Consider the following 26,082-nt stretch of genomic DNA (forward strand, 5'->3'; position numbering starts at 1 on the left):
TTCTCCATCATGGAACGTTCATTGTTGGAGAAAATCACATGAGCCAGCAGTTTGGTTCCACCAGAAAGCTGGGGCTTCTAACCACACCCGGGCCCTCAGCGAGGTGCCGGTCCTCGCTCTGCCTGTCACCTGAGGACATTTCCTAGTGTTTGGTCTCAGTTTCCTCCATTCTCCCCACCACTCACGTTCCACCCTGGTGTCTCAGGCTCCAGAAAGACTTTGGTGTGTTTTATTGAGACAATCAGTATCATTGTCCAAAACAAGTTTCATTCTTTTCAGACCCAAATTTCTTTTCCTCTTGCACAACAGGAAGAAAAGTCCACTGGTGCTGCCTAACACGCACACCTTGCAAGGGAACAAGCTTCACTGGTCAAAGAGCCCGGGTTTCTGCCTTTCAATTGTCTTCTCTACCGCCTCTGCCGGAAGCCATGCTATAGGACTTAGAACCCTTTGGGGGCAACTAGTAGAATCCAAGTTGAATGCACTTCAGCCGAAAGGGATTTTACTCTAAGGAGTTAGGGATGTCCCAAAAATCGCAGTGCTGGGAATACAGTGGGTCTCAGGACAGGACTTGCACAGAATTGCAAAACCATTAGCACTCCTTCCACCCTTCTTTGCGGCTCCTCCCTGCTTCTTTCTGTCCTTTCTGTATACTAGCTCCCTGTGAATTCCTGTCCCCAGGGCAGAATCCCAATGCCAGGACAGAGAGCCTAATTGGCCTAGTTTGGATCAGTTCCAATCGCCTGGCCAACTTCAGCTAAAATGGCTTAACAGAGACAAGATTAACCCTCCTGCCTGAAAAAAATTAAACACAGGAAATAGAGAAACAATGGGTTTTGAACATGGATATCAGGGAGCTCAGGACAATGATCCCCAAGAAGTGGGAAACAGAGAGGGGAGGGCTTATGATTGCCCTGGCTCGCAGCCTGGAGAGTTTCAAGATGGCGACAGCACCAGAAGAGGACCCAGGGAGGGCCCAGTGGTTTCCCTCAGGTGAGAAGACCTAGTTGGGAGGACAAGAAGCCATGGTGGCTAGAGGAGGAGCAGAACGGGATACCAGGGAGTAGAGAGCTGGAGAGAGAGGAGAGAGAGAGAGAACTGGATCCCTGGAGGATCTCCTTGAGTCTTCAGCTGAGTACTGATCAGCACAGGCCTGGCAAGAAACCACCGGAAGCCAGGAAAAGAGCTACCTAAAAGGAGCAGAGGGAACGCTCCTGTGAACTGTCAGGAGGCCTGCAATAGTGTTTCCACCAGTCAGAATGGTAAGTCTCGGAACCCACAAGGTGTCAAGGAAAGGACTCAGAAGAGCATCACCTCAGTGACAGGGAAAAGTTTAGTCCTCAAGCCCACTTTGGTTTTGCCAACAAAGGTTAAAAGCAGACTCGAAAGACTCCAACCGTGTCCAAGTGACTTAACCATGTTCCAGAACAAGGCTCAAGAATCCTTCTGGGAATACAGAAACACCCAGTCCCAGTACCGAACAAGGTAAAATTCAAAATCACAACACCCAATCAACCCTCTGGCCGCAAGGAAAGACGCAGAAAAAAATAAAGAGGAAGGAACACTGTTCTATCTATCTTACCAATTCTATGAACGTCACAGTCACCTCCTCTCCCACCTTAAGGCTATTATTATTTTCTTCTCTACACACCAAGATGTTGTTTGGTTTATTACAACGGCATCCATTACTACTGTTATTTTAAAAGACTTTGTGAACAAATGCATCACTAAACGAGAGTACCAAACAAGAGAAATTGCTGCAGCGCTTCACAAGGGATGCAGGTCTCTTCCTCCCTATCTTCCTTTGCCGCCTTCTCTTTCTGTCTCTGCAGAAAGTCCTCACCTTCTTTCCCTGAATCCCTGGCCTGTCCTTCCCTTTGCAGGCCATTTCACAGAATACGGAATGCATGGCTAGCTTTTTGGTGAAAAACCTTGTTCCTGTCTTTGATTTTTTTTTTTTTAACTGGCAGATTTTAATGTTTCACGTGTACCTCTCAAAGACGGAGTACGCCTCCCCGGCCACCCCCACCCTGGTAGCTCAGGGTCTTTGGTTCTGCCCACTACGCAGCTCCGTGGGTCGGTGGCCCGCGGTGGGTAAAGGTTCCCCCGGCCCCGCTCTGCTTTGCCCCGACCCCACCTGCCCTGTCCTCGGGCAGGCAGACGGCAGCTTCGGCAAACATACATGCACCTCCACTTTGCCTTCGGATGAAGTCGCTCTCTGGCGTGCAGTGTGTGCCTGCTGAGCTCCCCAGGCTGTCGATGAAGTGAGGGGAAGTGGAGGGGAGTCAAGGGAGCGGGGAGAAAGCCCCCGAAGGGCGGGAGAGAAGAGTTACAGCGTCGAAGACCGGCAGACAAAAAGGGCCACTCAGTAACGAGAGGGAGATGCGCGAGTAAAGCGAGCAGACCCCACGTGGACAGGGGGAGGAGAGAGCGCGGAGGAGGCGCGCGAAGGCTGAACTCCCAGGCTGTCCGACCGAAAGCCCGGGCCGTGGGGGGCGCGGGCGCGGGCGGTCCGAGCGCAGGTCCGGGGGCAAGCGTGCCCCTGTCCGCAGCCGCCCGCGATGAGCGAGGCGAGCCGGGTGTGCTCGGGCTACTACAGCCTCAACCACAGCTTCGTGGAGCCCTTCGAGTGCCCCCGGAGCGGCGAGGGGGCCGCCCTGCTCTACTGCTGCGGCTTCGCCGACCTCAAGTACTGCTGCAGCGAGCCGGGCAGCTACTTCCCCTACAAGCACAGCTATATGTGGAGCCTCAGGTGGGCAGGGCGGCGGGCTGGCGGCGGGCTCCGGGGAGGCGACGAGCGGTGCCAGCCCGGGAGTGGGAGGGTCGCCCGCTCGGGTCGGGTCCCTCAGGAAGGACATGGAGCCTCCGAGGGCGGGTGAGGGACCAGCAGACAAAGCGCGCCCGGCTCGGAGCTCCCCCACCCCGGACCCCGGGGCCCGCCCGGTGCTGCCCCCGTCCGGCGAGGGTCAGGCTGTGGCGGCCAAAAGTGTGCGTGGGCCCTGGACCCCGGGCGAGGCTGGCGCGGGAGGAGCTCGGGAGCAGCGCGGGCTGTGCGCCCAGGGCGCACGCGGTACCGGCTCGGCTGGCCCCGCTCAGCCCCGCGCCGGGTCTCCACGCCCGCCAGGGACGAGTTCCAGGCAGGAGGCTCCGCCGGCAGAGAGGAGACACGCAGATAACTTGAGGAGGTTTTCATTCTCTTTTTGGTTTGTTTGGGCATTTGGTGCTTTGAGCAGAAAGGGGACGACTTTGGGACTCATTTTAAGGTATTAACCAAGGGCCAGAGTATTTAAAGTCTCTCTGAGGGTGAGAAGAAATCAAAGAGGTGTGTGTGTGTGTGTACTTTATAATTTGCTCTTTTCAGATGATCCGAAACTGACCCAGAACCGAACTGGAGACCTACAGTAGGCAGGGAAAGTTTTACTTGCTATAATACTCCATAGAACCTTTTTCAGGACACCCCTTTCTTAACACCTGAGCCACTCGGCCATTACTGGAAAGACAAGAGACTTTCTAAGGTGGAGTCTTTCTTGCCTCTTTTTCCTATGATGGGAATTTTACTTATTCCACCTAGTATTTATGCAGATATTTTCACTGTAAAATGCTTTCTGCGCCCCTCCCCCGCCCCAAGATTGTAACCTTTGAACTCCACTCTTTGATTTTGCCTGGAGAATGAATGTGAAAGAATTCCAAACCCACCTTCAGTTGTTTCGCACAAACTAATTAGCTTATGCCTGACAAGAGAGAGATTCTGCTAGTAAGCGGAAGAGTGGTGTTTCTCTAATCCTCTAGCATGATCCAGAATTTGTCACACATGTCCAGTCCACAGCAACTGACTTTAAATGTTATTTCTTGAGGCAGTAAAATAATTTTTCCAAAAGGTATTGCAAGCGTCAAAAAAATCTCAAAAGGAGTGCCACTTACCAAGAAGTTCAGCTAACAACATTGTGTTGTGCCGGAGTGGGGCATAATCTTGCAAAATAATGGCAGCTTACCCCTCTCATTTGGAGAAGTAATCAGTATTGCACTGGCATATTATCCGGCCTTTTGGAAAATAGCATAGTAACCCAGCTCTGAGTCCTTGGAGGTGTTAATAATGGTGGCAGCACCTCCGACAGAGACTGGCAACTCTTAAGTCAAACTCAATTGGAAAAGTGCCTGGGATTCTCAGATCCTTGAATAGTTCCAAAGTGACAGGCAGCAGAGGATAGGTTTATGAGGGCACGAAGAATGAATAGCTTGCCGGGTCTTCATTCAGCACGGACACAACGGACAGTATAGCTCAGTTCCTAGGACACACAAAAATCATTTCAACTGAGAGCATCTGTCGGCAATGTTAAACCTGGGGATCTTGTTAGTTATTGAGCACTGAGAACACAATGGGGAGGCAAAAATTCAGCGCTTCATCTCCCTCACATTCTTTGCTCTTCGCCCAAATTGAAAATAGTCCAACTGCGAAAAATATTCCCGAAGTCACTAGCAGTTGTTCTGAGATTCTGCAGCTGCTGGAGAAAGGCACAGCACAGCTACTCCGAGGCAAGCAAAGGTGCTGAGTAGGAGAACTGCGGCGTGAACAAGGCAGCAACTTCAGACCCCCCCGCAGGGACTGGAAAGCCGACTGCCATCCCGGTGCTGGGAGGAGAGGATAATTCTCCCTTTCCTGCGTCTGGCCCACCACAATCTTTGCTCCTTCTCCAAATCCCTACCCTCTCGGGGCTTCCTTTGGTAACCTGCTTCAGGACCTAGGAAAATGATGCCAGTTGCACAGGGCAAAACATGAGTTCAGTAAGCGGTTGTCAAAAGGACTATTTTAGGAGATTCCTGGAGTTTCATCTTTATCTAGAGTTTTGTACGCATGAAGCAACGCTTCTATAAAATGGAACTGTGATACAAGCTGTCTGTCCAGATTATGAAGGTGGTGTTAATAATGGTGGCAGCACCTCGGACTCCCCATTGTGTTCTCAGCGCTCATTAACCAACGAGATAAGGGATAAGCTGCCATTATTTTCTTTAATTATAATAGAAAGCAGAAAGAGAATGCTTTGTTTTTCCTACAAATCATGTGATGGGCTTTTAAATTGTGTACATTAAAAGCTCACAGTATGCATGTTGAATTTAATTAGGTTGACAATTTTACTTTTAAATGGACTAAATTACTTTTTACTTGGAGCATTTTTTTAAAAACCGGTTCTCATTTCAAGAATCTTTCTAGATGTGTGGCAGCCTAGCTGTCTTGTGCAGCGGATAATGTTAATTAAGTGGCTTATGTTCCCCTGTGTCTGTGCGTAGTCCTAACCCTCCCTGATGTATATAATCTACAAAAGTCAGCTTTGGTGCCAACAAACATGAAAGAGGACTTTCCAGAGCCAGGGAGTCTCGCCCTTGGAAGAGAGTGCACAAGTGAGGGCAAACTCCAATTTAAATATAAAACATATATTGACTTTAGCCACAGAATTATCCAGTCTTCACTGTGTGCAGGGCTAGGGGGATTGGGCTGACATTAATAAACCAAGCACAAGTATCTTTGGAGGTCTCACTCCACTCCTTTGTGGCCAAGGAGGCAATCTCTAAATGGCAGGGGGCTTTATCTCGTAAAATCAAGGATAAATGGGATGAGCTTAAGCACCTCCCTTTTAATGCTGTTCTCCTTTTTTCCAGAACCCTAACACACCTAGCCTCCCTGGTCAGATTCTCCCCTCCTTCTCTTTGGTACTTGTCAAACTTGTCGGGGCCCTAATCTCTAGGAAATAGCAGAAGCCTGCAGGCAGGCCAGGACGATGATGAAGAAAAAGGTCATTACTTGTCAATGACCATTTCAATGATGATTACTCTTCAGTGATGATTATACCATGATTTACTTCCCCCCCTTTTTTTTTTTTTAGAGTCGGGGGAGGGGAGAAGGGACAGAGGGAGAGAATCTCAAGCAGGCTCCTCACCCAGCCTGAGCCTGTCTAGGGGCTTGATCTCACCACCCTGAGATCATAATTTGAGCTAAAATCAGGAGTCGGAGGCTTGGGGCGCCTGGGTGGTTCAGTAGAGCTTCACTACTTTTGCACCAGTCAGTATTTTTCTATTCATTTTTTGTGGGTGAACACGATTTTTCCTTCTAAAATATAATTTTTTTTTAAGATTTTTAAAAAAATTTATTTATTTGACAGCGCGAGAGAGCACAAGCAGGGGGAACAGTAGAGGGAGAGGGAGAAGCAGGCTTCCCGCCAAGCAGGGAGCCCGATGCGGGGCTCGATCCCAGGACCCTGGGATCATGACCTGAGCCAAAGCAGACGCTTAACCATCTGAGCCACCCAGGTGCCCCTAAAATATACTAATAGAGGTTTCTTCGACTGAAATATCTTTAAACTCGCCCGGGAGAATCACGTGACCTTTCACCTGCCATATGAGTTCACATAGTTTTCTATACTAATGTTAACATATAAATGTGTAAAGAAAATAGAAGAATTTGATGAAAGCAAAAGGTGAGCTATAGATTTCAATCATGTACTGTTTATACTAAAATATAGTTTGGCTAGGAATGACTGAAGCAAGGATGAACAATCTTCAGACCTTCTCTCTAGTGTATGTGTAAACCAGTGAGGATGTTCTTCCTGTTTCTTCAGCATCGGTGCCCTGGTTGGACTGGGAACTGCTGCCCTTGTTCTGCTTGCCTTTGTCGTCAGCGTCTGTGTCCTCTGCTACTTATTTCTGTCTACAAAGCCTCGAAAGTTAGACACTGGCCTTAAACTTCAGCACCTCGAGGCTTCTTCCACTCACGAAGGTAATCCGCATCCATTATTTGCAGCCAACTTCCTGCACTCTGTTCAAGAGAATCACCTGTCCCTGGGTGACACACCATCCGGTGAGCCATGAATGCTTTTTAAAAATTCAACTCATTATGTGCCTTTATAGAAATTCATAGGAAATTAGGCATTAATGCTGAAATACCTTTGAGAAATTGGGCCAAAGGACAGAAGAGGGGCAGGATGAAAATGTTCTCATGAAAAACTTGTTCTCATGGATCCACTAAATCGCTCTACTGTATTTAAGGCTGTCAGTTATAAAGGTTTTAGCTTCATGGAGTTGTTAAATTTTGTTTGTGATAGAGCCAAAGATGTAGAATAAATAGAGGAGCAAAATATCTGATAATTAATTCTCAGGGTTGCATTGCTCAAGATGGGTCAGTCGGTGGGCAGCTGAGCATTCACCTGGGTGCCTGAGAGCTGCAGAATTCAGAGGAGGTACCTAAAATATCTCAGAGGCATACAAAAGGAATAGAAAAACAGGAAAGGTAAATAGAAGACCGTCTTTGTTCTTGAATAGATGACAAACTAGTTAAGGTATACGTGTGTGCAGGCGCGCATGGAAGAGTGACTATAAAGTAGAAAGAAATGTTTATGTATAGTTTGTGGAACTGGGATTCATTATCTCAGTTACAAAGTGCCACACAAATGCTAATTGCTAGCATTATGAAATTCAGTCAGAAAGAATTGTTATGATTTTTGTGAATATAAATTTCTGTTAGTGTATTTAAAAAGTAGTAGTCATAAATTTTTAGATATATAGAGCGTATTTTAATAAAAATTTAGAATATATAAATAGAATCTATCTAGAATAAGATACAAGTGCTCAGTAACTTCTATTTAAAAAGAGAATGAAAAAGTTTACTTTAAAAATTTTTGGAAAATCACCTGCTCAGATGCTCTCTTTCGGCTGAACTCTGAAACTTATATTTCTGGAGTACATGCTCTGTGACCTTATCAAATACAGTTGCTGAATGATCGCATTAGCTCTACTTTCCTTTTCTGTAGAGGAGGTCTCTCTCAGAGGGCATCCTGCGTCACAGAGCAAGAGGCCAAGCTCCCTTAGCAGTTCTTTCTCTGAAGCACTGTTTGGAACTGTGTGGCCGAATTGACAGGTTGTTAGTTGAATTTAGTCCAATGGCTTAGATCCTGTTTCTTCACAGGCAAAATGAAGCAGTGGATTAGTGACTACCAAATCATTAGATCTTAAACTCAGTTTGTTTTTATATTATTTTTATTTATTTTTATTTTTTATTATATATGTGTATATATATATATAAACATATGTATATGTATATACATACAATGTATTATTTGTTTCAGGGGTACAGGTCTGTGATTCATCGGCCTTACACAATTCCCAGTGCTCACCATATTACCTATCCTCCCCAATGCATAAAATGAATTTTTGTCTCAAGTGCTTAGATAATTTAACGTGGACATTCTTAAATTTTACTATACATAAGAATCACCTAGGGATTTCGTTAAGACCGCAAACTCCAGACTCTGCATTTTAAAACAAACAGCTTCCCTTCCCAGCTAAGTAAGCCCTCGCTCCCCTGCTGTCTACTCTCCACAAAGCAGCCAAAGTGCGCCTGTTACAAGCTAAGTCAGGTCTTGTCATTCCTCTGCTAAAAAATCCTAATTGCTTCCCATCTCTCTTGTTAGATACAGAAGTCTTAACTGGGACCTACCAGGGCTTCTGTGGTCTGCCCTCTCCGCCCCCATTTCTCTCATCTCCTGTGCCCAGACACATTGGCCTCTTTGCTGTTCCTTGAAACTCCTCTGCCTCAGGGCCTTTGCATGTGCTGTCACCATTGTCCAGAAGGCTTTTCCCTCAGATACCCATATGACTTTCACTTTCTTTAAATCTTTACTAAAAGTCACCTTCCTAGGGAGTTCTTCCCTGGTCACCATATCTGGTGACTTAACTCCCCTTCAACATTTCATACCCCCTTCCTGTTTTATTTTTCTCCTAAGCATGTGGCACTAATATACTATATAATTTAGTTACCTATTGTCTTAACTTTTCTCCACTCCAACTGGAAAGTAAGTTCCAGGAAAATAATAATTTTCACTTGTTTCCTCACTACTGTATCCCTACTGCCTAGAGCACTAGCAATGTTTGTTGAATGAATTGAATGAGTAGTGCTACACCTTTATAGTAGGTGATCACAGGAGCATCTTTATTGTCCCCTCTAGAGGTATCAGACAATCATTGAATGTCTCCTCTATGCCATGTGTTGTGCTAAATAGAAGTTGGTTGTTTTTCCTGGTTGATCTCAGGGACTGCCCCCAAATGTTATTTCATGTTGGCTCTGAGAACCTAGCAACAGAGTTAGCTGGCTTGTTGATTCGAGTCTTGTAGTCTCATTGCTGTTTAGCTAAGGAGATCCATTGATGCACTTCTGAGGTAGTTAGAGGAAGCTGCTTTCTTGCATTGAAATGTCTCCTCTCAAAAACATTGTTTATCAGGCCAGCAAATTAACTCCAGACACCTTTTCCTGAGTGCTTGCTATTGACAAGGCAGGATTTTATATGATCGCTGCCTTCCTGCTGCTTTCCAATGAGGTGATTTTGGTCCTTTGGTTTGATTTTAACCAAATCAGACATGGTGCAGAGCCCAAAACAAAATAGGTAATCGAAATGTCACTGAAATAGGAAGAGAAAAACGGTTTATATTTGAAAGTGACCCTTTAGAGTGAAAACATTGTGGTGCTGTTGTGAGGTGTCATGCTCTGTTCCAGTGATTCTCCCACCTAGGAATAGGTTCCAGTGTTCTAGCTATTAAAAACAAAAAGTCTTTATTCCACTTAAGGGATGCCTTCAAGGTCAAGGATAGTAAAATGTTTGCAGAAGAACCAAGTAGGTAAACATTACATCAGAGGAAACCGGTTTCATCTTCTTTCAAAATGATCTGTTCTTGGGGCACCTGTGTGGCTCGGTCGTTAAGCGTCTGCCTTCAGCTCAGGTCATGATCCCAGGGTCCTGGGATCGAGCCCCGCATCGGGCTCTCTGCTAGGAGGGAAGCCTGTTTTTCCCTCTCCCACTCCCCCTGCTTGTGTTCCTGCTCTCGCTCGCTCTCTCTGTCAAATAAATAAATAAAATCTTAAAAAAAAAAAAAAAGATCTGTTCTTAAGAGTCGACCTCCCATTATTTTGCATTAATTTTTATAATTGAGACTGTTTTCATTACAGGCAATTCAAATGGCCTAAAGGGAAAAATGTCTTTGTGCACATTCTAAAACTGACCTAGGGCACTGAACTTTTCTGTTTCTATAAAAGACAACCGTCTAAGTCTAATCTTAGGCAGTTGTGCCAAGGTTTTTCCCTTGTGTTTCTTTATTCTATTGGTCTTTTTTTTTTTTAAGATTTATTTATTCATTTGAGAGAAAGAGCGAGAGCATGAGTGGGGGTGGGGGTAGAGGGAGAGGCCTGAAGGAGAAGCAGACACCCCGCTGAGCAGGGAGCCCAGTTCAGGGCTGGATCCCAGGACCCTGGGATCATGACCTGAGCCGAAGGCAGACGCTTAACCGACTGAGCCACCCAGGCACCCCAAAGATTTTTTTTGTAAGATTTTATTTATTTATTCATTTGAGAGAGCAAGAATGAGAGAGAGAGAGAGAGAGAGAGAGAGCACACGAGAGGGGGGAGGGTCTGAGGGAGAAGCAGACTCCCCGCCGAGCAGGGAGCCCGATGCGGGACTCGATCCAGGGACTCCAGGATCATGACCTGAGCCGAAGGCAGACGCTTAACCGACTGAGCCACCCAGGCATCCCCTCCTTTTTAATGTATACAGTTTAAGCCTTTATACGTTTTGAATTGATCCTGAAAACAGCAGGCCGCTGGGAGCGCCTGCACAGGTTCACTGGGCTACCTCCAGGGCTCGCTTTGTGCACAGAGGCTGTGGCTAGGAAATTGATTGCCTTTAAATTGTATCCCATCATCTTTTTGTTCCCTTTTTTGTGTGTTGTGAGCTATGTGTGTTTCAAATGCCAGCGTTTAAAAGAAGCCCATTGCTTGTGGGCTGTAGAGGTCTGAGACGATGACCGTGTGAAGGGCATCTTTCTGAGCAGACCCTCCTGAGGGGGGGTCTCATTTCATAAGCTGTAGAAGAATTAATGGCTAAGAGAGAAGCAGTTAGCAGGCTGAATGTCCCAGATCCCTGCTTCTCAAACTCTTCTGCTGGAAAATCCTTAAAGGGGAATGAGAAAGGAACCTGCACCTCCAGAATTCCAGGGGCTAGACTGGAAAGACTTGCCTGAGGCCTGTGAACTTTAAATTATTTGAAGTTTCATTTTATTTTTATTTTTTTCCCATCTTATTTTTAAAATTTACGTCACTGTTCAATTTGGCTGAATGTAATGGCTTGTTTTACTCTAATAATAACATCTTCTCCTTCTCATATCTGAAGAAAATTGGTGCTCCAGGAAGATCAAGCACATCCACCCTGTGGTTTTGAGCATCCACTGACACTCGGGGTTGCGGAGGGAGGGGTGGAGGCCTGAGGAGAGGGGCTGTTGGAAGCAGAGTTCTGGATGGAAATTAAAAGGGCGGGGGCGCCTGGGTGGCTCAGTTGGTTAAAAGGGCGGACATTAGTAGAGCTGCTTGGCACAAATAAAATAATACAGTTGGATAGAGATAATAGACAACTCCAAGCCCCTGTATCTGGTGGTCTCTTTTGTAAAGGCAGGTGATATAAATGAAAAAGGGTAAGCAAATCCTCAGTAAGGTGCAGCTGTCTAGGAGAAAAACATAAATTACATATGGAATACTGAGAAAGCACATTTGAAGATCACATAATTGTTTCTTCTACCCATTAAGCAAAACATGACTCGGACTGGCTTAGAATGGTCTGCTCTATTTCTTCTTTTTAGAAGAGTCACCTAGAAAGAAAAACCTTTCTTTCAATTCGCTTTTATTGATGGAAAATTAGAAAATACAGAGAAACAAACAAACAGTGTCTTCCGTGATTCCACCATACAGAGATGAGGGTTATGAACACTATGTTGAATTCTTCCATGGATTTTTGATATGCAGCTCTCCATACATGACCATAACAAAGTGCGGGGGATGAGTCTTGTGCTATTTTTTTTCACTGAACAATATTGACATCTTTGTTTGCCAATGAATAAATGCCTTTGCCAAAGAATAGTTCCACTTTAATATCCTGACATAGTGCTATGATTTTTTATTCTTTTATTTCGATATAACTTCACACTTCCAGAAAAATTGCAAGAATAGTATAGAGAAGGTTGTAGACCCCTCCTCAGATTTACTTCATTGTTAATATTTTGCCTCATTTTCTTTATCATCAACTCTCTCTCAGTGTATATTTTCTGAACCATTTGAAAATAATTTGCAGATATCATACCTTTTTTTTTTTTAAAGATTTATTTATTTATTTGACAGAGAGAGACACAGCGAGAGAGGGAACACAAGCAGGGGGAGTGGGAGAGGGAGAAGCAGGCTTCCCGCGGAGCAGGGAGCCCGATGCGGGACTCGATCCCAGGACGCTGGGATCATGACCTGAGCCGAAGGCAGACACTTAACGACTGAGCCACCCAGGCGCCCCGGATATCATGCCTTTTAACCATAAGTATTTCAGTAAGTTTTTCCTAAGAACTTACTTTTTTTTCTTACATAGTTATAGTATGTTTATCAAAGTCAGGACATGTAACACTGATAAAGTAATATTATCTCATCTGCAGTTCATATTGAAATTTTGCCAATATCCTTAATAGCGATGTTTTTCTCATCTAGGATCTAGTCTTATAATTCGTTGTCATATTTCTTTAAGCCTCCTTTAATCCCCAGCGTTTCTTTGTCTTTCATGATCTTGATATTTTTGAAAAGCAGAAGCCAGTTATCCTGTAAAGGGCCTTTCAATTTGTCTGGTATTTTCTCATGATTGGAGAGAGATAATACCTTTCGACAGGAATACCACAGAAATCATATTCTCAGGGCATCCTATCAGGAAGCACATAATATTGATTTGTCCCATTAGGGGTGATGTGAACTTTGATTCGTTGGTTAAGGTTGTATTTGCTGGATTAAGACATTGTAAAGTCACTATTTCCCCTATTAATTCCTAAGTAATTTGTAGGGAGGTACTTTGAGATTGAAAATATTCTGTTCCTCCTCAAACTTTCATCTACTCATTGATGGCTCTTGACTGAATTTTTTCATTCAAAATAATTTTAAAACTATTATTACAATAGTTATAAAATGATGACTTTCCAAGCCCCACATTGTTTGTTATTCTAAGGAATAACAAACATAAGGAAGAGCTTTTCCTTCTCCCCTCTTTATTGACCTATTCCTTTATTTTTTCAGATCAGTATGGACTCAGATGCTTTGTTTTAAAATATTCTATGACTGTCATTATTTATTCTGATACTTACATTGTCTCAGCTTTGTCCTGTGGGAGCCCCTTTCAATTGGGTCCTTTGTCCTTCTGAACTGTGTCCGTAATTTTTTGAGCACTTTTTTGCTTTCTGTCACAAAATGTTCCAGGCAGCCTGTACATCCCCTGTTCCAGCCCTGGAATCTGATATTTCTCTAAAAAGCCTGGTTCATTTTAGTTGGGAATAGTATTTAGAAACCAAAATCTGAGTATACCATATTTTATTATTGACTTTGAGCGAGCTTCCATTTTCTTTTTCATTACACATATACATTGCACAAACTATCTAACTATTTTCTTAGCATAAATCCCTGAGAGTGGACTTGTTGACCAAAGGATGGGCACGTATTAAAGGCTGTGGATACAAGTTGCTAACCGCCCTCCAGAAAAGGACTAGTATTATTATTTCAAAAGATACACATTTTACTAATTTCGTTGAAAAAAGTTAATAGTGTTTTTATCTTAAATTAAGAGTGGGAGCGGGCATTTTAATGTTTGCCATTATTTCTTCTTTTTAAAAATATTTATTTAAGTCATCTCTCCACCTAACATGGGGCTTGAACTCAAGACCCTGAGATCAAGAGTTGCACACTTTTCCAATGGAGACAGCCAGGTACCCCTATCATTATTTCTTCCTTGGCATACTGTTGTTCATATCTTATACACGTTTTTCTATGGGGATGTACGTTTTTCGCTGCTTTAAAAGAACTTTACACACAGGAACTAAACTCTTTTCCACATATATTGCAAATGTTTTCACAGTTGTTTCCCTTGTAATTTAGTATGTGACAATTTTTCATTTAGAGAAGTTTCTCCTTTTGTATTTTCTCCCTTTAGTTTCATACTTAGAAAGTTCTCACCTCTTTAAAATCTAATCCATGTTGTAGTCCTGGGACAGAAAAAGAGGCTGCTGACTTTATCCCTACTTTGTTGGTTAAGAAATTAGCTTCTATTTATCAAAGCAAAACTAGGAAAAGGTGAGGTTGCTCAGACTGGTTATGATTTCAAGCCCCAAGTTGGGTGCAGAGATTACTTAAAAAATAATAAAATTTTTAAAAATCTTAAAAAAAAGAAAGTTCTCAGCTCACTATAAGTTATAAAGATATGCACCTATATTTTTTTCTAATACATTTATTCATTGTTTTTATGTTAAAATTTTTAATAATGCTGGAATTTTAGTTTTGGTGTAAAGTATGAGGTAGGGATCTGCCTTTTTATTTTGCAAATGAGCCCATTGTCCAAATATCTATTGGATAATCCATCTTTCTCTTGCCAATTTAAAATGTCATAAACTGAATTCTTATATACACTGTGATCTGTTTTTAGACCTTCTGCTCTGTTAAATTTATCACTCTGTTTATTCTTAAGCTAATAATATACTTTAAAAATACTTTAAAAATTATTGTAGTGATATAATTTTAATATCTGACCAGGCAAGACTTTCTCCTCCCTCCCATTACGCTTCTTTATCAAAGTTTCTTGGCTACTCTTGTAGTGTTCAGATTTCCAAATAAACTTCTGAGTCATGTTGTCAAATTTTTAAAAATTAAGTGGTATTTTGATGGGTTTTGCACTAAATTTATAGATAACTTTGGGATCTATTTTTCTTAGTAGCCTTAACACCCCTCCAACAAAACTCTGCTCAAAACTTTTATTAATTAGGCTGCCAAATTATTTTGTAATACCATTCTTTGTTTCAGAAAGGCTTTTTTTTTTTTTAGATTTTATTTATTTATTTGAAAGAGTGAGTGAGCAAGAGAGCAGGAGCAGGGGGATGAGCAGAGGGAGAGGGAGAAGCAGACTCGGCTGAGCAGGGAGCCCGATGCGGGGGCTCGATCCCAGGACTCTGGGATCATGACCTGAGCTGAAGGCAGGCGCTTAACCAAATGAGCCACTCAGGTGCCCTTTAAAAATTTTTTTTTATTATTATTAATTTAATATTTTATTTATTCATTTGAGAGAGAGAGAGAGCACAAGCAGGGTGAGGGGTAGAGGGAGAGGGAGACTCCCAGCTGAGTGGGGATCCAAACTCGGGGCTGGATCTCAGGACCTGGAGATCACAACCCAAGCCAAAGGCAGACGCTTAACCATCTGAACCACCCAGGAGCCCCCAGAAAGGCCTTAAGAACTCATTGAGATCTTAGTAGAAGATGGGGTTATTTGAACTCAACGACAGAAAAGGTTACTGTGCCTCCTAAAGGGACCTTTCTAACGAGGCTGTAATTTCCTACAACTGTTTTTGTCCCTAGATGTAGAAAACCAAATTACTCAGCAGAGCTACCAACACATTTAGTATTTGTGGGTCCTCCTCAGAGCTAAGGGTTAGGCAATCTTGGCTGGCGTTGGAATCAATAAACAAAATAGAAGCTAGTCTCTTGTGAAAATTCATTTAGAGGATTTTAAATATGAGCTAAGTTATTTGTGAGTTATGTTAGTCATCAGTGGCTGCAAAATTTTAATAATGCAGAAAAGAAAAAGGAAAAAAAGGCCCATGGTGGAAAAAAATAGGATAGGAAAAACATTTCTGGATAGAACTGCCTTCACTCACTGATGGACCGATAAAGCCAAAGGGCAAATCTAAGACTGTAGCTTTTACAGTGAATTTTTAACTGTATTTACTTGAGATACCTATATATTCTTAAGAAGGCAGGGCCCTGCACAGGGTAAAGCACAAAAGATCAGCAGGTCACTGGGTAAGTTTTGCCCACTTCATCATTAACATCAGATCCAGCCCTATGCTTCATATTAAATTCGAAGGGAAAACATCCTCTTGCAAATCAGAAACACAGGGTACAGATTTAAGGTGGCTTGTTTTCACTAGGAGGAACTGTGGGATGAGTGGGATGTGTAGATTTTCCACTCAGGAGTAAAGTGAGCTAGTTAATTAGCAATTAGAAGCTGCTGTAGGACTGAGAATGTGACACAGAAGCTAGGGGGATGTAGGCAGATAATGGCAGAAAAGCTTAATTATAGTCCTGGCCAGATAGTCAAAGAGATGAAGACCTGCAGGGGTCTCCAGTATTCTTTTGATATTTTGAAATGGCAGGCAAGGGCAGAGTTCATAGAAGAGTTATAAGATAAATGGATTCCTGAGGACTGGTTCTGAAAATGAATGCAAAATTTAACCATTATAGGAAAAAATATATTGGTATAGTTCGTGATAAGGATATGTGCAAAGATTATTTGATGAATTGGATCTGAATTTTGACAAAGGCCAAACCTTTAATTTAAATACCAATCTGAGAGGTATAGGATTAAAGGAAGGTTGAGATTTCTCTTTGATAACCAGACACCAAAAAAAAAAAAAAAAGAGAGAGAGAGAATGAAAATGGGACATGAGCAGCAGAAAGAACAACTAATATCAAACCCAGAAAAGAACAATAATGTTGGAGCTTCACAGTCTGCATTCAGTAAGGAAAAGGAGGAATTAAATAAGGAAAACCTTTTATGTGTAACAAATCCCTTGGGAGCTCAATGGAATTACAGACTTCTTCTTTAAAATCTAATCCATGTTGTAGTCCTGGGACAGAAAAAGAGGCTGCTGACTTTATCCCTACTTTGTTGGTTAAGAAATTAGCTTCTATTTATGAAAGCAAAACTAGGAAAAGGTGAGGTTGCTCAGACTTCTCTTGCTCTTTTAAAATTATTTCACAGAGATGCAGTTAGCTGGACTCTGTTATCACTATAGCTATTCACTGCAGTTGTTTTTCCCTATGTCCCATTATTCTAACTTACCAGAAAGATATACATTGAAAGCACCTTTGGATTTTCGTAAGCTTTGAGAAGAGAGTCAACACTAGGGGTGTTAACTTGCTAATCAAAATTCCTGCTTCAAATGATATTGGTATGGTGTTTATAACAAATCTGTTCTTGTTTGTGAAGTAAATTGATTCTGTTAGGGGAACTGCTTTGCTTTAAGAAGTCAATCTAAGAAACAAATTTGTACCTACACTGATTAGAAGGATCCAGTAGCCAAGGAAATGAGTCAGGGCTGGAGAATGGGCGTCTTTGTAAGTCCTTGAAGAAAGACCTGTAACACTGGGATATGTTTTTTGCAAGCCTTTAAATCTCAGAGGGCAGTAGACGGGTTAGATAAACTTGGTTGCTGCCGGAAAATACATAATGGAAACTAAAGCTGTCAGAAGGGAGATGACTTAGAGAGAACTCCTAAGTTGGGAAATAACCTCCTGAATTTATTTCCCATTAAAAAAAGACAAAAACAAAAACTGTATGTGGCAAGGTAGATAAAAACACATTGAAAGTCTTATTGAAATGTCTTATGATTCTAAGAATGTAAAAAGCTTAGGAAACATGAAGGACAGGAATTAACCAACATTCAGTTCAGACTTCCAGGAACTCCAATAAAATTTTAAGTTTTAGATGTTTAAAGAAACGCTTATGTAAGATGCAAAAGCCACCCAGATAATATGCAACTAATTTACATCTTATATCCTTGATCTTTATCTTTACTTGCTAGAATACTGAAGAGGACAAACAATGCTACGCACATGAAAAATAAACCTATAAAAATGTTTTTCTTTTTTTTTTTTTAATTTTATTATGTTATGTTAGTCATCATACAATACATCATTGGTTTTTAATGTGGTCATCCACGATCCATTGTTTTCGTATAACACCCAGTGCTCCATGCAGTACGTGCCCTCCTTAATACCCATCACCGGGCTAACCAATCCCCCCTCCCCCCTCCCCTCTAAAACCCTCAGTTTGTTTCTCAGAGTCCATAGTCTCTCATGGTTCATCTCTCCCTCCGATTCCCCCCCCTTCATTTTTCCCTTCCTTCTCCTAATGTCCTCAATGCTATTCCTTATGTTCCACAAATAAGTGAAACCATATGATAATTGACTTTCTCTGCTTGACTTATTTCACTTAGCATAATCTCCTCCAGTCCCAGCCATGTTGATGTAAAAGTTGGGTATTCATTCTTTCTGACGGCTGAGTAATATTCCATTGTATATATGGACCACATCTTCTTTATCCATTCATCCATTGAAGGGCATCTCAGCTCTTTCCACAGTTTGGCTATTGCGGACATTGCTGCTATGAACATTGGGGTGCGTATGGCCCTTCTTTTCACTACATCTGTGTCTTTGGGGTAAATACCCAGGAGTGCAATTGCTGGGTCATAGGGTAGCTCTATTTTTAAATTTTTGAGGAACCTCCACACTGTTTTCCAAAGTGGCTGTACCAACTTGCATTCCCACCAACAGTGTAAGAGGGTTCCCCTTTCTCCACAACCTCTCCAACATTTGTTGTTTCTCTCCCTGTCCATTCTTGCCATTCTAACTGGTGTAAGGTGGTATCTCAATGTGGTTTTGATTTGGATTTCCCTGATCCAACATTTTTTCATGTGTCTGTTAGCCATTTGTATGTCTTCTTCAGAGAAGTGTCTTTTCATATCTTCTGCCCACTTTTTGACTTGATTATTTGTTTTTTGGATGTTGAGTTTGAGAAGTTCTTTATAGATCTTGGATACCAGCCCTTTATCTGTAGTGTCATTTGCAAATATCTTCTCCCATTCTGTGGGTTGCCTCTTTGTTTTGTTGACTGTTTCCTTTACTGTGCAGAAGCTGTTTATCTTGACAAAGTCCCGAAAGTTCATTTTTGCTTTTGTTTCACTACCTTTTGGAGATGTATCTTGAAAGAAGTTGCTGTGGCCGATGTCAAAGAGGTTACTGCCTATGTTCTCCTCTAGGATTTTGATGGATTCCTGTCTCACATTGAGGTCTTTCATCCACTTTGAGTTTATCTTTGTGAATGGTGTTAGAGAATGGTCGAGTTTCATTCTTCTGCATGTGGCTGTCCAATTTTCCCAGCACCATTTATTGAAGAGACTGTCTTTTTTCCATTGCATGTTTTTTCCTGCTTTGTCAAAGATTATTTGACCACAGAGTTGAGGGTCCATATCTGGGTTCTCTATTCTGTTCCATTGGTCTATATGTCTGTCTTGGTGATCACAGCTTTGTAATATAGCTTGAAATCGGGCAACGTGATGCCCCCAGCTTTGTTTTTCATTTTCAACATTTCCTTGGTGATTCGGGGTCTTTTCTGATTTCATACAAATTTTAGGATTGTTTGTTCCAGCACTTTGAAAAATGTCATTGGAATTTTATCAGGATGGCATTGAAGGTATAGATTGCTCTGGGTAGCATAGACATTTTAACAATGTTTATTCTTCCAATCCATGAACATGGAATATTTTTCCATCTTTTTGTGTCTTCTTCAATTTCTTTCATGAGTGTTTTGTAGTTCCTAGAGTATAGATCCTTTACCTCTTTGGTTAAGTTTATTCCGAGGTATCTTATGGTTTTTGGTGCTATTGTAAATGGAATCGTTTCTCTAATTTCTCTTTCTACAGTTGTGTTGTTGGTGTATAAGAAAGCAACTGATTTCTGTGCATTGATTTTGTATCCTGCCACATTACTGAATTGCTGGATGAATTCTAGTAATTTGGGGGTGGAGTTTTTTGGGTTTTCCACATAAAGTATCACGTCGTCTGCGAAAAGAGAGAGTTTGACTTCTTCTTTGCCAATTTGAATACCTTTTATTTCTTTTTGTTGTCTGATTGCTGTTGCTAGGACTTCTAGTACTATGTTGAACAACAGTGGTCAGAGTGGGCACCCTTGACGTGTTCCTGATCTTAAGGGAAAGGCTCTCAGCTTTTCCCCATTGAGGATGATATTCGCTGTGGGTTTTTCATAGATGGATTTTATGAGCTTGAGGAATGTTCCCTCTATCCCTATACTCTGGATAGTTTTAATCAGGAAAGGATGTTGTATTTTGTCGAATGCTTTTTCTGCATCAATTGAGAGGCCCATATGGTTCTTCTCCCTCCTCTTATTAATGTGTTCTATCACATTGATTGATTTGCAAATGTTGAACCACCCTTGCATCCCAGGGATAAATCCCACTTGGTCGTGGTGGATGATCCTTTTAATGTATTGTTGGATCCTATTAGCTAGGATTTCGTTGAGGATTTTGGAATCCATATTCATCAGGGATATCGGTTTGAAATTCTCCTTTTTGATGGGGTCTTTGCCTGGTTTGGGGATTAAGGTAATGCTGGCCTCATAGAATGAGTTTGGAAGTTTTCCTTCTGTTTCTATTTTTGGTTTTTTTGGTTTTTTTAAAGATTTTATTTATTTATTTGACAGAGACACAGCGAAAGAGGGAACACAAGCAGAGGGAGTGGGAGTGGGAGAAACAGGCTTCCCACAGAGCAGGGAGCCCGATGCAGGGCTCGATCCCAGGACCCTGGGATCATGACCTGAGCCGAAGGCAGACGCTTAACGACTGAGCCACCCAGGCGCCCCTGTTTCTATTTTTTGAAACAGCTTCAGTAGAATAGGTATTATTTCTTCTTTGAAAGTTTGGTAGAATTCCCCAGGGAATCCATCAGGCCCTGGACTCTTGTGTTTTGGGAGGTTTTTGATCACTGCTTCAGTCTCATTACTGGTTATTGGCCTATTCAGGTTGTCAATTTCTTCCTGTTTCAGTCTTGGCAGCTTATAGGTTTCCAGGAAGGCCTCCATTTCATCCAGATTGCTCAGTTTATTGGCATATAGTTATTGATAATAATTTCTAATAATTGTTTCTATTTCCTTGGTGTTAGTCGTAATCTCTCCCCTTTCATTCATAATTTTATTAATTTGGGTCCTTTCCCTTTTCTTCTGGATAAGTCTGGCCAGTGGTTTATTGATCTTATTAATTCTTTCAAAGAACCAACTTCTAGTTTTGTTGATCTGATCTACTGTGTTTCTGGTTTCTAATTCATTGATTTCTATTCTAATTTTAATTATTTCTCTTCTAATGCGTGGCTTAGGCATCGTTTGTTGCTTTTTCTCTAGTTCTTTAAGGTGTAGAGTGAGTTGGTGAATTCGGGATTTTTCTATTTTTTTGAGTGAGGCTTGGATGGCTATGTATTTCCCCCTTAGGACCACCTTTGCAGTATCCCATAGGTTTTGGACCGATGTGTTTTCGTTCTCATTGATTTCCATGAATTGTTTAAGTTCTTCTTTGATTTCCTGGTTGACCCAAACATTCTTGAGCAGAGTGGTCTTTAGCTTCCAAGTGTTTGAATTTCTGCCAAATTTTTTCTTGTGATTGAGTTCCAGTTTTAAAGCAGTGTGGTCTGAGAATATGCAGGGAATAATCTCAGTCTTTTGGTATCGGTTGAGACCTGATTTGTGACCCAGTATGTGGTCTATTCTGGAGAAAGTTCCATGTGCACTCGAGAAGAATGAGTATTCTGTTGTTTTAGGGTGGAATGTTCTGTAAATATCTATGAGGTCCCTCTGGTCCAATGTTATCATTCAAAGCTCTTGTTTCCTTGTTGATTTTCTGCTTAGATGATCTGTCCATTGCTGAGAGTGGAGTATTGAGGTCTCCTACAATTAACGTATTGTTATCAATGTGACTCTTTATTTTGGTTAACAGTTGGCTTATGTAAATGGCAGCTCCCAAGTTGGGGGCATAGATATTTACAATTGTTAGATCTTCTTTGGATAGACCCTTTAAGAATGATATAGTGTCCTTCTGTGTCTCTTATTACAGACTTTAGTTTAAAATCTAATTTGTCTGATATAAGAATTGCTACCCCAGCATTCTTTTGAGGTCCACTGGCATGGAAGATGGATCTCCATCCCTTCATTTTCAGTCTGGATGTATCTTTAGGTTCAAAATGTCATTTTTCTAATGTTACATGAGGAAAACAGTTTCAGTGGCCCCCACAGAGAATAAGTTCCATTACTTAAGTGCTTAGTAGCTAAATTTTTATCTACTATTTTTTAAAACTCCACTTTGCAAGTAACAGTCAAGTCAAATGTATCGGTTTATTAGATTTTCATACCAGCCTTCCCTACTCCATTTAACAGAGAATGATTGCTGACTGGGCATAGAGCTACTTGCCAGGCTAGAAAATGTCGTGCCTACAACAAATTAACTTTTAAAAAATCAGATTAGATGGTTGAAACATTATGATTGAATGTTGAGAAGGAGAACATTTATTTTACTACCACAGAGGTTCAGGGGTAATGAAACAAAACCATCTACTGAACGATTCTAGGCCCTATGCTTTAAACTTAGGATATTTTAAGATGAGCTCAGAGACCAATACCACCCACATTTCAGTTCTGTGGGCATGATCTGGGAGCTGGAGTGAAACACCGTTCTTCACAACTTGTAAATAATATTGCCCTGTGAGTGTTGAATTCTGAAATCAACCCACAGTGGGGGTATTCTGATGGGGCCTGGAAAGTAGTCTGTACAGTTATTTATAAATGGGCAAAGCCAGGCAGGATGAACACACTGAAAGATGAGAATCGACTTATGCAAGTGGCAAAGGGTAGAGGAAAGATCTGTTTCTAATAGTGGAACCTCTTGGCCAGTGGGTTCTGCTTCGTCCGAGGCAGGTTCAGAGCATGTTTTTCTAAATGAGACTAATTAGGGAGGGAGACGGTGATAGGAACCAACAGGCTGAGCCCTGAGGCACTCCTAAATCTAAGAGGCCTGGAGAAAAAAAGGGACCAACAAGAGATGGAGAAGAAGCAATGGAGACAGGAGGTGAGTCAAGAAAGGGTGATATCCTGGAGGCCAACGAGAGAAAATGCTGCCAGTAGGTCATACAGCATGCAGACCACGAACTGGGCTAGGGATTCAGCACCAGGAGGGCATTAGTGACAGCGGGGATTTATCCAGTGCTTCTACATATTTATACAGTATTTAAATTTGTATATATTGGCGAGCTATATGATACAATTACTTTTCTTTTTTTAAAGATTTAGTTAGTTAGTTAGTTAGTTAGTTAGTTAGTTAGTTAGTTAGAGCATCTCAAGCAGACTCCACGCTGAGTGCGGAGCCCGATGTGAGGGCTTGATGTCACGATCATGACTTGAGCTGAAATCAAGAGTTGGATGCTTAACTGACTGAGCCACCCAGGCACCCCCTTAACTTTTCTAACAATCATTCTTGAAGAATAATCCATTTCTTTGCTGTGAGCTTTAGTTTTTGTGATGAGCAAAGGTCCATATTCCTCTACCCTCGTGCATTTTGGACTCATATTTCCGTGGAATGAGTGAATGAGATTGTGGCACAAATGTGTTCTTTTTAAACACTACATCTAAACATATTATGATTGCAAAGCCTTAAGAGTGTTGCAAATTATTAAGATAAGCTTTAGTATAGTTTTGTTCATTTTTATGCACAGGGACAGTCACACTTTTATTAAGTAACCCAGAAATTGTTACCTTCTTCTCAAATGTGTAATTTCCTCCATGGAAACATGGAAGAAAGAAGGGTAAGCATGGAAATGAAAATGAAATTCTTACTTCTGTTACTGAGTATTTCCCTAATTTGACTTTCAGAAGGAAACAAAAACAACTTTGAAATGATTCAATTCTCACTCATCCACGTAGCGTTTTTAAGACATATTTTCAATATTGCTCCAAAATGTATTTTTTAAGCACACATCTTAAAAAGCCAAATTTTATGCCATAATTCCAAATAATTATTTCATTTTGTTTTGTGTTTTGCAGGCAACCCAAACAGGAAAACCAAAGCCCCCAATTCAAACGCAGCATCAAATTCAACAATTGAAACATCCGATGAAGCTGATGATACAATTCAAGATCCAAAAATGGATACAACACAAATCAAAACTGTATATTATTAAAAAGCCTGTGTTGCAAAAGCTCACTGGAGAGATGGAGCAATACAAATAAAGAATGCATGTCAAATAGAGTTTGTAATTGTACTTTTCAAAAATTCACCATTCACAAAGCAAGACACAGCTGCATTTTTGATTATTCAATTAATTTATTAAAAACCCACTAAGGTTTCTGATCATATGCAGAAGTTTACTTTTATTTGCTATTTAAGATGTTTCTGTATCACATGAAATTATGCTAATATGTCAGGAGAAATTAAAGGACTTATCAATAACACAGACAAGCGAACCTACACCAGTGCGGAACAATGGGAGATTTGTCACATTACCAACATTTCACAATTCTTTTGATACTGAGAGGCAGTTCTTTTTAGGAGATGGTACTGGATAGGTAAAACTCAGGGGGGATGGTCTTATAAAACAGAGGTGGCAAGTTAAGTCTCCTAGAGATCAACCCCTACCGTTTTTTAGGGCTTGCTGGGTACAAAATGAATGTACTGTCTTTATAAAACCTAACATTCAATAACAAAATAGGTCACAATGCATAATCTGCATAATATTTTCTGCATACCAAGGGATAACCATAACAAAAATCCTTCACTGATAAAGTTCCTACAGAACTTCTAAAATTAAAGTTATAAAAAAATAAGTTCTCTAGTCCCACCTAAGGCTATTGCATTAATACCACTTAAGACGTCTAGAAATAAAACTACGGTTTCTGCACATTATAATTGTCTTAAAAGATTTTTATTCCTAAGTATGATTTCTATTACAAGAACACAGACCTTGTTTTCTAATGGAATTCACTAGGAAAAAAGGATTAATTTTAAAAGCTGGCTCTTTCCAACACATCCACCGTGTTGTATAAAATTACTGTAGTTGAAAGACTAGCCTTTCAAAATGTGTCAAATACGGCTTCTCTGGTCTGAGAGGAAAAAAAAGGAATGCCCTACTGCTCTCGGCATGCAAATCTCAGGTTTAGAAACTTTTGGCCATTAGGCTGTCAAAATTTTTACCAAGAAGTGGGGATGTCTTCTGGACCAGCACTGTGCAGAAGTTTCTGTGATGGTGGAAATGTTCTTTCTATATCTGCACTGTCCATGGTAGCCACTAGCCACATGTGGCAACTGAGCACTTAAAATGTGGCTCGTGCAAGTGAAGAATACATTTATATTTTATTTATTTAATTAATCTAAATTTAAATAGCCACATGTGGCTATATTGAGAGCATAGCTCCAAGATCATTACTGTAACATCTACTGGCCATGCTGGATTTCACACTGGCTGTCTGGATACACAGATATTCAAAATTACACTATTAATCAGATGTTGCCTCAGGTAAAAACCTAGGATGAGCAAGTTAAGGCACTGGTACAGTTCTACCTTTGCTGTTCAAGGGCAAGTGCTGATCCCATAAATGACCCAGGAAGCAGGCAAACTGGTCAAGGCCAGCAAAATGCTCATGGCTCCCCAAACTCGTCCTAACCTGTGAGAGATACGGAGGCTGGGCATGGCTGGATGTGTCGCGGATTGCAGCTCCTGGGCTTCATAAGTGGGATTATCATCAAGCTGGCTTAAGACATATACTCTCCTTGGAGTCCAACTGCCCAGGAAGATGGAATCCCAGCACTGGTACTAGCTATAGTCCCTGCCAAACCAGGTTATCTGAGGGAGAGCCACCGGGCTCAACCAATGGACCAACTGGTATGTGTCTCTGTAACTTCGAAGCAGTGGTGCTTCACAGATTGAGACAAAATATTAAGAAAGCGAGAAGCCTCATCAAATTACAACCAAGTCTATACAATGAAAACTATTTTAAATGATTTTTTTGGAGTGTAACAAATACTAACCCAGTGACAGAATTTAAGTCAGTCAAAAATAATCTAAAAAATTTTTTTTAAATAATCCTAAAAATTTAAAACAAAGCACATTTCCAAGTATGCATATATGCAGGTCATTCTGGGGATGGGTCTGATAAAGAATATAGTAGCTTTATGTGTTTTTAGAAGACAAGTCAATGGAATTTTTGGTGATCATCAAATCTTAGAAAGAAAAGTGGGTCTAGAAGAGGACGTAACAGGAATATACAAATAATAGGACATGAAAGATTCAAGTTATTTTCTATGTGGCCTTCTCATGAGAGCAATTTCATCTTTTAAAAACTGTTTAATTGGATTTTGAAATGGATGAAACCAAACCTCAATA

The 26,082-nt window shown here is 41.3% G+C and overlaps 1 protein-coding gene across 2 annotated transcripts; it reads left to right on the plus strand.

Annotated features, from left to right (window-relative positions):
• The first annotated feature begins 2,415 nt into the window (after positions 1-2,415).
• Positions 2,416-23,947, plus strand: SHISAL2B (shisa like 2B). 2 transcript variants are annotated; one of them, XM_064596169.1, is made up of 3 exons: positions 2,416-2,752; positions 6,612-6,769; positions 23,747-23,947. In XM_064596169.1, exons 1-3 carry the CDS (start codon positions 2,562-2,564, stop codon positions 23,881-23,883), a joined length of 486 nt encoding a protein of 161 aa, XP_064452239.1. In that variant the 5' UTR covers positions 2,416-2,561; the 3' UTR covers positions 23,884-23,947. The 2 variants fall into 2 exon arrangements, with proteins under 2 accessions (XP_064452239.1, XP_064452238.1); XM_064596168.1 differs by having other exon boundaries at positions 2,419-2,752; positions 6,612-6,850.
• The last annotated feature ends 2,135 nt before the right edge of the window (positions 23,948-26,082 follow it).

The sequence above is a fragment of the Mirounga angustirostris genome, unplaced genomic scaffold, assembly GCF_029215605.1.
Source record: "Mirounga angustirostris isolate CCGP_5_RB_7025 unplaced genomic scaffold, mMirAng1.0.hap1 SCAF_7, whole genome shotgun sequence".
Lineage (NCBI taxonomy): Eukaryota > Metazoa > Chordata > Mammalia > Carnivora > Phocidae > Mirounga > Mirounga angustirostris.